The sequence below is a fragment of the Salvelinus alpinus genome, chromosome 18 (assembly GCF_045679555.1).
Source record: "Salvelinus alpinus chromosome 18, SLU_Salpinus.1, whole genome shotgun sequence".
Lineage (NCBI taxonomy): Eukaryota > Metazoa > Chordata > Actinopteri > Salmoniformes > Salmonidae > Salvelinus > Salvelinus alpinus.
Window position 1 is genome coordinate 26,655,104 of NC_092103.1, and position 12,158 is coordinate 26,667,261.

Here is a 12,158-nt window from a genome sequence, read left to right on the forward strand (position 1 = left end):
TATAATTCACTGTGTCACAATTCCAGTGGGTCAGAAGTTTACAAACACTAAGTTGACTGTGCATTTTAACAGCTTCCAGTAAAGGATGTCATGGGTTTAGAAGCTTCTGATAGGCTAATTGACATCATTTGAGTCAATTGGAGGTGTACCTATGTATGTATTTCAAGGCCTACCTTCAAACTCAGTGCCTCTTCGTTTGACATCATGGGAAAATCAAAAGAAATCAGCCAAAACCTCATAAAAAATATTATAGACCTTTACAAGTCTGTTCCATCCTTGGGAGCAATTTCCAAACGGCTGAAGGTACCACGTTCATCTGTGCAAACAATAGTACGCATGTATAAACACAATGGGATCATGCACCCGTCATACCAATCAGGAAGGAGACTGGTTCGGTCTCCTAGAGATGAACGTACTTTGGTGCGAAAAGTTCCAGATCAATCCCAGAACAACAGCAAAGGACCTTGTGAAGATGCTGGAGGAAATGGGTTCAAAAGTATCTCTATCCCACAGTAAGAGTCCTATATCGACATAACCTGATAGGCCGCTCAGCAAGGAAGAAGCCACTGCTCCAAAACCGCCATAAAAAGCCAGACTACGGTTTTCAATTGCACGTGGTGACAAAGATCATACATTTTGGAGAAATGTCCTTTGGTCTGATGAAACAAAAATAGAGCTGTTTGGCCATAATGATAATCGTTATGTTTGGAGGAAAAAGGGGAGGCTTGCATGCCGAAGAACACCATCCCAACCGTGAAGGACGAGGGTGGCAGCATCATGTTGTGGGGTGCTTTGCTGCAGGAGGGACAGGTGCACTTCACAAAATAGATGGCATCATGAGGATGGAAAATTATGTGGATATATTGAAGCAACATCTCAAGACATCAGTCAGGAAGTTAAAGCTTGGTCGCAAATGAGTCTTCCAAATGGGCAATGACCCCAAGCAAACTTCCAAAGTTGTGGCAAAATGGCTTAAGGACAACAAAGTCAAGGTATTGGAGTGGCCATCACAAAGCCCTGACCTCAATCCTGTAGAACATTTGTGGGCAGAACTGAAAAAGCGTTTGCGGGCAAGGAGGCCTACAAACCTGACTCAGTTACACCAGCTCAGTCAGGCGGAATGGCCAAAATTCACCAACTTATTGTGGGAAGCTTGTGGAAGGCTACCCAAAACGTTTGACCCAAGTTAAACAATTTAAAGGCAATGCTATGAAATAGTAATTGAGTGTATGTAAACTTCTGACCCACTGGGAATGTGATGAAATAAATAAAAGCTGAAATAAATCATTCTCTCTACTATTATTCTGACATTTCACATTCTTCAAATAAAGTGGTGATCCTAAATGACCTAAGACGGAATTTCTACTAGGATTAAATGTCAGGAATTGTGAAGCTCTGAGTTTAAATGTATTTGGCTTAGGTGTATGTAAACTTCCGACTTCAACTGTATGTAAAGTTTTAGGTGCTAAGGGCCGATTTGGAACTCCATTATATGTTGAGAATGCTTGAGCATTAACATTTTCTAGTGTTCAGAGGAGAAGTGAACAATGTGAATGCCTGATGCACACCTAATGCAGTCTTTTCACATGAAAGTGCCTCCTCACTGAGAGAGCATTAAGATCAGAGCACCAAGGGCTCTGCAATGTCACCTGTAGCAGCTGCCTCGCCAGGGACCTGACAGAATGCCAGTTTGTGTGCATGTGCGCATCTACACCTGTGAAACACACACACAGCCTGCTTCTACAACTCTATCTCTGCCTCTATGAAACTACATAGTCCTCTAGCCATGATGTGACACACTGCGTCATACTTTCTAGCAAAGCCTCAGCTCCTATCCTGAAACACTGCAAGGGACAAGATCTAGTCATGGCTACAGTACAATGTATGAAATGTGCCTCAATGTCAGCTTAATGTGATGTGAATCGACATGGCTCTCTGCTGAGCAGGAGGTTACACAATCACAGACAGTCTCATTGAGGTCCGACCTTGCAGTGAATGTTTTTAAGAATGAGGTATTTTCAGACTGTGCCCTTTGGGAAAGGCACATAGTCTATATATTGCAGTGTGATGTGGGTATTGAAGTCTGTAGTGAAATATATACTGAACAAATATATAAACTCAACATGTAAAGTGTTCCATTTTTCATGAGCTGAAATAAAATTTCCCAAACATTTTCCATAGGCACATAAAGTTTCTCAAATTTTGTGCACAAATTTGTTTACATCCCTGTTAGTGAGTGGGCCTATGCCCTCCCAGGCCCACCTGTGGCTGCCACCTGTGGCTGTGGCGCTGCACAGTCATGTGAAATCTATAGATTAGGACCTAATGAATTCATTTTAATTGACTGATTTCCTTTTGAACTGTAACTCAGTAAAATCTTTGTAGTTGTTGCCGTTTTTTTTCCTTCAGTATATGTTCAATTCATGTTCTCTGAAGATTGAAACATTGTACATTCCCAAGTCCATTTTCCACTGAGATTGAGTGATGGAGCAATTGTTCCTTCAAACCTTTTCCTGTGTAAATGACTGAACTCCCCTGTTGTGATTCAAAATATCCCACCCTTATGAGTCACAATAAAAACATGAATTAATTACTAATGTGAGTAATATCAAAGTCATCAGATGTTGCGATTTACAAAATACACAATAGGCATCCCAATTCTTCCGCTCGGTAGCAGTAGGCTAAAGTGCTTTGTCAGAATGGATTGAGGCTAGTGTTACGTCTTTGCTACCTAAGCCCGGCTAAATAAGAGGATCTGCTTTGTCAGCACTTAGCGTGACATTAGATAGCTACTGTACCCGGCACCGGTCTGTCCTTCATTTCCTCCTGAGGCTGTCACCCAAGCAAGATGCTCTTTAAGGGACACTTTTTATGGATATGATTTAATAATATATATATTTTTCACTTCTCTTATTGATGTCTCTGAAGGGATTTTAATGTTTTCCAAACTGCTATAGAAGTAAAATGTTTTATTAGTACCACTGTTACACCTGGACTAAGGAGTTGGAAGCTTCCATGTGTTTTAATGGAGAATATGAACATTGTTGGAACTGAGGAGAGCATAGTTTGAATACCTAGAGTGAATGGGATGCAGGATTCTGGCAACCATAAGTGGTACAGATTGTGGAAACGTTGCAGAGGACGGTATGCCAGGCCAAAGAAAATTACTAACAGTTGTTTATGAAATGTTTGTAGGCATATATTTACTGTCATGCTATTGAAGAGCGATTTTTGTCGCCTGCCGACTCAAACTGAATTTTTCTGCTGCTCTATCATTGGCTACATACTTCAGTCTGAGACAGCCATCATTGTAGTTTTTTGTGGTGATGTTAAAATGAGGGGTGTTGTACAAAAGTCTTGTGCGATTGGATCATCTCTAACCAATCAGAGTATCCAAGCCAATGACGAATTTTCGAAATGCTGCTTTACCGACACGTATTCTGGCTCTGGCCTAACCTGTCGGTTTCTGGGACTAATCAGACAGTCTAGAATGGATTTCCATTCTCGAAAATTGTTGGGGTGTTACTCAGATCCAGACTCATTGAGGAGAAGAAACTAACATTGTCCGTGGCGTAGCGTTTGGCCGGAGCAAGGAGTTTGGGTAGCCAGGCAACGATTTTTGCTGTTCAATGTTTATTTGGTGAGCAATGTGCATATTAGTCAAAGTCCAGTTTGATTTGTCTAATGATTCAGGGAGTGGCTACAATAGTTGTTTTCATTGACAACACCCACTGCTGCCTTTTTTCATTGAGTAAGCAGAACAATCCATCTTTTAAAACTATTGTTAACTAGACCTATTACACTTTTTTGTCTTCACTGAATATGCAAATAGAATCAGCACTTACCTTTCTTTCTACATGAGTCCCTGTTAACTGAATTTGCTCTCTACCACCAGTGCAGTATTTTTAGCTTCCTCCGGGTGTAGAATCAGGTCTTGAGTGCTGTGTTTAATAATCCACAGAAAAGGCCCATCCTCTGGCTAATCAGAGGTGCTAATGAGGACTATTATCATTAATCAGTTACAGTACTCATGTTGCTGAGACGGCCTGGTCGTTGAGTGCTGGGGGATTTATATGATGTTTAATGGATCCTGCTGGCTGTGGCAGGATTGGCCTATAGGAAAGATCTGGTGGGTCACATTGGCATATAGGAGAAATCTGGTGGATGATATAGAAGATCTGGTGGTACCTTCCGTGGCGGATTGGCCTATAGAATAGATCTGGTGGGTCACATTGGCATATAGAATAGATCTGGTGGGTCACTTTGGCCTATAGAATAGATCTGGGCCTCTAGAATCGTATAATGTGGAATTGCAAAGCTCCAGGTAGACGTTCCCTACAGGTGTAGGGTCACCTTATTCTGCTCCAGTACTAGCCTTCCCCTGGGGAAGAATGGCATCTAGGGCAACTTCATCGTACTCCAAGTGCAAACCTATATGAATGCAAGAATGTGGGAAAAAGGTTGAAAAGAGTTTCCATGTCTTTGCACTGGAAGTCATTTTTGTGGATGTAAGTGAACTATGTGCAGTGGAATGTGTAGTGCATGTTAAGTAGCTATGATTACATCTGGCATGTTTACTTAGATAATAAAGCACTGTGAGTGACTGGCTGGCTTTGTCTCGCTCTCCCTGTTTAGCTGTCTAACCTCTTACTGTCTGTTTTCATAGCTGCAGGACGAGCAACAGAAAAAGCCTGATAGGAAGTGGGCAGTCTTCAGTGCTTGCGCGACCTCACTCCCCCCTCTCATCACATACAGGTAAGGTGTGTGTGTGTGTGTGTGTGTGTGTGCGCGTGTGCCCATTATCTTTGTACAGGCATCTGTTTTGATGTGTGTGAAGTGCCCCAATGAGTGACAGACATAATTAATGTTGTTGTGCTTGCTCGCATGCTAAGTGGCTTTGTTTGGCCAGAGTGTTCTATCCCTGAATGAAGGCCATTGTCTGTGGGTAAATGAAGAAGTCTGGAAAAACCATGTGTCTGAAGTGCAGTCTCTTTGTGGTTCATTAGCCACCCACAAGATCATCCTCGGTCTCTCTCTGTGAACCTTTGCCACAACAACACACAAGTGTCTCAAATGTTAGCAACCTGTCTTCAACGGCAAAAATACTTTTTCATTGTCAACGTTTAGTGCTACTGCCTTTCTAAAGGCCAGTCTCTGATGCCATGGTTTAAAAGGGTGAGTGTGCTGTGCTATCGGAGCGAGGACATTGGAGCCAGCTGTGATTGTGATTGTAATGGATCCTGAAGTGGCGGGCCTCAGGAAGGAAATGCACAGGAGCGCAAAGAGGGGAGGGTGGACTTCATTTATTCCAGCTTGGGCGTTTTATTTCCTGACAGGCCAATCACTGATAATGGCCCTCCATTTGCGCAGTCAGACTTTCTAACCTTGCTAGAGAACTCGGTCCTTAAAATGAACTATGTAAGAAATAGTGACGGTAATAACAATGTTGAACTTTGGGAGAACTTTACTGGCTGGCACAGACGTATTGCAGGTGCATGTACATTCGGTAAGAGCATTGTTTCCAGTTCTCATGTTAGGAGTACAGTAGGTGTTAGTTACTGTACATTGTTGCAGCCTGTCGCAGTTGTTTTGGCATTTCGTTGATAGCCAAGCTGGAGAGTGTGTCAACATTACCCACTGTAATTTTACATTTTGTTCACTGTTCTTCTTCATGAAAATAGCTTTTTTTCCTATTAAGAATGTTGGATCATTAGTGATTGTTTTTCACATATGATTTCTAAATGGCATTAAATTTAGATTTAAATCTGCTCGGTATACTCTATTACGACTGCTGCTGTTTATCAAAGCAATCCCAGCGTCTTTTCTCTAAACACATAAGATTCATCAGTATTATCCTGTGTCTACATTGCTATTAAAATTGGACTAAATACGATTCATATCGAAGAATGGACTTGACCTATTTTGGGTAACAGACATATACAACAAAATGTGGACCCAGAGGATATCACTTGAAAGTATTAATTAAAATGCTGGTTTCCAAAGTGGTCCTCGATGGTAAAAACAATAAAACATAATGATTAAAAGGCAAGACGAAATTACAAACAACCATAAATACATTAATTTATATTAACATCCTAAAAAGTAGCACTGTTTACTGCACTTCTCCCTAACCTTAAAAATCAACCATATTCATTTCACATTAAAACAATCTATTAATTGCACATCATACTGATCCTTCAAATAAATACACCTGACAAGCAGTAGGGGCACACGGGGCAGTGTAGTGGTTTCTCTTACTTAGAGAAGATTTTTTCTTTTTCTTTGCTTGATCTCCAAGGGAAGGCTATTCCATAGTCCAGTTATTCCCTAACTGGGGTACACGCGCAATGCCATTGGGGTACGCCAAATAAAAATGTGATCCACATTATAAAAAAAAAATATTTTTTTCAAACAGTCCATTTATATTTTCCAACGGGGCTATACATTTGGGTGAGGTTTTTTTCTCGCCTGAGGAGCCTCGTTTCACTGCCAAAATGTTTATTTAAATGTTTAAAATGTTCAGCAAAATAACAACACAATGTCAAATACAGGTAGCCTAGTCAAATAATTAACATCCAATCACATTAACTGTTACTCTCTCAGAAGGAATTCCACTAACGGTCCGTAAGTAGCCAAATGTGTAGCTGCTGCTCATTCCGTTTGCTCGAAAATGTATAATTGGTTAAAAAAAAGTAAGACACATACCAGCTCTATTGGTAGTACTGCTACTACCAGCAGTACTACACCTGCACCTGTCGACGACGCAAGTTGTTCTGCTGCCACGAGCACATCCAATGCTAGCATCAGTAATTCTACATTTGTTGTTAGCCCAGCTGGCATGGACACTGACAGTTGTGAATCTGATGCAGCCAAATATGATGAACTACATTGATTTGGGGTTCACTTTTATTTGGAGTAGTGCCTTTCCTCAGCCACGGTGTGTTATATGTGCAAAAGTACTATCTCACAACTCGATGAGACCTTCACTAGTACATTTAGAATCAAAACATGCGAATTTGAAAAATAAGCCACGGGAGGTTTTTTAGGGAGAATTAAGGCTTTCAAAGTAGTAAGACGTGTATAAAAGCAACAGATACCATTAATAAAAAGGGTCTAGCAGCGTCTTATATGGTGAGCTACCGAGTGGCTAGGACAGGCAAGCCCCATACTATTTTGGAGGACTTAATTCTTCCTGCTGCCGCGGATATGGCTGGGACAATGCTGGGTCCAAAGGCCAATAAAACTATACAGACAATGTCTTCTTCACACTGTTTCACGATGCATCAGTGACATGGCAGGAGATGTTTTGAAACAATTACTGCTTTGCATACAAGCCAGTGAATTATATGCGTTACAGCTGGATGAGTCAACAGACGTGGCGGGCCTGGCACATGTTACGTTTATAGGGGGTCAATTAAAGAATACATCCTCTTCTGCAAACCACTGGAAACCAGGACAAGAGGACAGGATATTTTTTAAAGTACTGGACAGCTTTGTGACATCCATGGTGGTCAAGATGTGTTGGTATCTGTACTGATGGCGCAAAAGCCATGACAGGGAGACATAGTGAAGTGATAACGTGCGTGCAAGCAGTGGCTCCCGACGCCATTTTATTTATTTTTATTTCACCTTTATTTAACCTGGTAGGCAAGTTGAGAACAAGTTCTCATTTACAATTGCGACCTGGCCAAGATAAAGCAAAGCAGTTCGACACATACAACAACAGAGTTACACATGGAGTAAAACAAACATACAGTCATAATACAGTAGAAAATAAGTCTATATACAATGTGAGCAAATGAGGTGAGATAAGGGAGGTAAAGGCAAAAAAAAGGCCATGGTGGCGAAGTAAATACAATATAGCAAGTAAAACACTGGAATGGTAGATTTGCAGTGGAAGAATGTGTAAAGTAGAAATATAAATAATGGGGTGCAAAGGAGCTAAATAAATAAATAAATACAGTAGGGGAAGAGGTAGTTGTTTGGGCTAAATTATAGATGGGCTATGTACAGGTGCAGTAATCTGTGAGCTGCTCTGACAGCTGGTGCTTAAACCTAGTGAGGCAGATAAATGTTTCCAGTTTCAGATATTTTTGTAGTTCGTTCCAGTCATTGGCAGCAGAGAACTGGAAGGAGAGGCGGCCAAAGGAGGAATTGGCTTTGGGGGTGACCAGATAGATATACCTGCTGGAGCGCGTGCTACAGGTGGGTGCTGCTATGGTGACCAGCAAGCTGAGATAAGGGGCGACTTTACCTAGCACGGTCTTGTAGATGACCTGGAGCCAGTGGGTTTGGCGACGAGTATGACGCGTGGGCCAGTCAACGAGAGCGTACAGGTCGCAGTGGTGGGTAGTATATGGGGCTTTGGTGACAAAACGGATGGCACTGTGATAGACTGCATCCAATTTATTGAGTAGGGTATTGGAGGCTATTTTGTAAATGACATCGCCGAAGTCGAGGATCGGTGGATTGGTCAGTTTTACGAGGGTATGTTTGGCAGCATGAGTGAAGGATGCTTTGTTGCGAAATAGGAAGCCAATTCTAGATTTAACTTTGGATTGGAGATGTTTGTTTACAGTTTACAGTTTACAGTCTAACCAGACACCTAGGTATTTGTAGTTGTCCACATATTCTAAGTCAGAACCGTCCAGAGTAGGGATGCTGGACGGACGGGCAGGTGCAGGCAGCGATCGGTTGAAGAGCATGTTTTTAGTTTTATTTGTATTTTAGAGCAGTTGGAGGCCACGGAAGGAGAGTTGTATGGCATTGAAGCTCGTCTGGAGGGTTGTTAACACAGTGTTCAAAGAAGGGCCAGATGTATACAGAATGGTGTCGTCTGCGTAGAGGTGGATCAGAGACTCCCCAGCAGCAAGAGCGACATCATTGATATATACAGAGAAGAGAGTCGGCCCAAGAATTGAACCCTGTGGCACCCCGATAGACTGCCAGAGACCCGGACAACAGGCCCTCCGATTTGACACCCTGAACTCTATCAGAGAAGCACTTGGGTACACTGCAGCATCCACCGAGAGGCTCTTGCTGCCAAGGGAATGACTGACAGCTTGAAAGACGTTTTGGACACTACAGTGAAAATGGTTCACTTTGTTAAGGCCCCTGAACTCTCGTGTGTTTTCTGCATTATGCAATGATATGGGCAGCGACCATGTAACGCTTTTACAACGTACAGAAGAAGTGTGCTGGTTATCAAGGGGCAAAGTATTGACACGTTTTTTGGAATTGAGAGACGAGCTTAAAATTCTTTACTGACAATTTTCTTTTTCACATTTTCACTTGTCTGACTGCTTGCATGATATCGAGTTTCTCACACGACTGGCCTATCTGGGTGATGTTTCTTTCTCACCTGAATGATCTGAATTTAGGATTACAGGGACTCTCCGCAACTATATTCAATGTGCGGGACAAAATTGAGGCTATGATTAAGAAGTTGGAGCTGTCTGCATTAACAAGGACAATCATTGTATGTTTTTTTGTGTGCAAATTAACTCAAGCTTACGGACAATGTCAAATGTGATATAGCAAAGCACCGGAGTGAGCTGGGTGCGCAATTACGCAGGTACTTTCCCGAAACGTATGACACAAACAACTGGATTCGTTATCCCTTTCATGCCCTGCCTCCAGTCCACTTACCAATATCTGAACAAGAGAATCTCATCGAAATTGCAACAAGCGGTTCTGTGAAAATTTAATTTAATCAGAAGCCACTGCCAGATTTCTGGATAGGGCTGCGCTCAGAGTTTCTTGCCTTGGCAAATCGCGCTGTTAAAACACTGATGCCCTTTGTAACCACGTACCTAAGTGAGAGTGGATTCTCGGCCCTCACTAGCATGAAAACTAAATAGAGGCACAGACTGTGTGTGGGAAATGATTTTAGACTGAGACTCTCTCCAATACAACCCAACATTGCAGAGTTATGTGCAGCCTTTCAAGCACACCCTTCTCATTAACCTGTGGGGAGTTATTCACAATTTTTGATGAACAAATAAGGTTTTATATGTAAGATGGCTAAATAAGAGCAAAAGTATTGATTATTATTATTATATTATTTGTGCCCTGGTCCTATAAGAGCTCATTGTCACTTCCCACGAGCCGGGTTGTGACGACAAACTCAAACTCATTCTTATGTTTAATAAATGTATTGTATAGTGTGTGTGTGTGGCTGGCTTACAATGATGGCGAAAAAACATTTGAGACTGTGCTGACCATGGTGCTAGAGGGGGTATGCAGCTGGATGTTGAATGTTTGAAAGGGTACGGGGCTTTAAAAGTTTGGGAACCACTGCCATAGACAAATGCCTGTATGGAAAAACGTGCTCCTCGCAGTACTTTTTACTCTTGAGATTTTACAAGACCTAACACTAGCTCTGGTATTGGGACTGTGTTGGTTATAGACCCTATCAATGTGGTTTTTCATCTAACCTGGGGTACGATCATTTAAGATGTCAAACATATGATTTAAGTTGGTTCCCTCTGGATTCCAAATGCAACAAGCCCCCCTCCCGGAACTCCTGGACCCTTATGTGGGTCCTAGAGGGGACATTCAGCATATACCTGATAACATTATTTTGCATGACCTGCATTCTTTTTCATCTTTTTGGTAACCCACTATACCAAGTAGAGCAGGCATAATCAAAATGACACTGAATCAAGGTTGAGACAATCAGTTTCTTAACATGAATGGTAAAATATCTAGTGTTACGATATACATTTCTTCTCCATTTTAGATTTTTTTTGCAGCAGTAATCAGGTCTCCAGAAAGGGATTGATCTAGGGATGCACAAAGATAAGATACACTTGTTTTATATCCAATCTCCTTGCCTGTACAATTTACCGTTATCTTGTCAGCTAAGCAATCTACGTTTTGTACCAAACAAAATCAATTAGGTTTTTCCCAAATGTAGTGACAATTTGTTGTCAGACAACCAATCTCTAACAAAATGCAATTCCTTATTCCTTACTATGTAAACTGCATCCGTCCCTGATACCAGTATGGCTGAATCATCAGCATAAAGCAGGAGTTTACTGTATCTGGCATATCATTAACGTATATAAGAAATAAGAGAGGCCCTAAAATGTATCCCTGCGGTACTCAAAGGGGTATTGACACAGGCCTGTAGTTTCCTACATTTGTTTTCCTGCTCTTCTTGTGGAGTGGAACCACCCGGGCTGTTTTGAGATCCTTGGGAAATGTACCACTACTAATAAAGGTTTACAATATGCATTATCATTTTAGCAGTGACACAAGCACTATCCTTTATGAATCTTGCAGGAAGGTTATCCAGCACAGTTGCTTTGTTTGTGCTCATTAAGCATAGTAGGTTGGAAACTTTGTCCTCTGTTACCATGCACAGCTGAAACAAATCATTTGTGATACCTTTGCTGTGGTAAAAGTTGTTAATGAAAGACTGGCCGTAGTGTCCAGAGCAGGTGGATAACTTCTTAACCAGAGATTAGGCTATAGTGGTAAAAAATGTGTTAAAATAATTTGCAACCTTTGCCTGGTCATAACATAAAACATCATCCATATCCAGGCCTTTACCTTATGGGAAGTTTTTGAGCCAATGTCCTTTAACATTTCCCACAGTTTGAGGCTAATGTAAGTTGTCATTAACGGCATCTATATAATGTTGGAATTTGCCCTTATCCATTTTGTATCTTGCCTGGTTTCTACAGTTAATATAACCATCATAATCTTGTTGTAGATTTGTCCTTCTGAATCTGGCCAGGTGGCGATCCCTTTTCCTTATGAGGTCTAAGATCTTGGAAGTGATCCATTTCCCTGACCGCTGTTTGATTCAAATTTGTTTCATTGAAGCCAGAGTCGAGTGCAGACATAAACAGATCTTTAAAAAGATACAAAGCTTGATCAAAATCATCACAGTTTAGTACATGAGACCAATCCAAAATAACAAGTACTTCTACAGACATTGAGTATTTTTTCATAGACCGTACCTTCATGTATTTATTACCTGGCTCTAGTAGCATTTTGGATGTCTTACGGGTACAGTAGGTTACCATATGATCACTAAAACCAATATTTAAGACTCCTGACTGACAGACGTTCTCTTGATCTGATACAATAATCAAATCCAAAGTTGATTTACTGTCAATACACACCTGGGTTGGCTCAACAAGCAGTTG

The 12,158-nt window shown here is 41.4% G+C and overlaps 1 protein-coding gene across 5 annotated transcripts in view; it reads left to right on the forward strand.

The window, feature by feature from the left end:
- mast4 (microtubule associated serine/threonine kinase family member 4) overlaps positions 1–12,158 on the forward strand; it is a 181,909-nt gene that overhangs the window by 130,957 nt on the left and 38,794 nt on the right. For all 5 annotated transcript variants that reach the window (XM_071350830.1, XM_071350831.1, XM_071350832.1 and 2 more), the window contains one exon: positions 4,667–4,755. In XM_071350830.1, the coding sequence (XP_071206931.1) occupies positions 4,667–4,755 (89 nt within the window). The remainder of the gene's footprint in view (positions 1–4,666; positions 4,756–12,158) is intronic.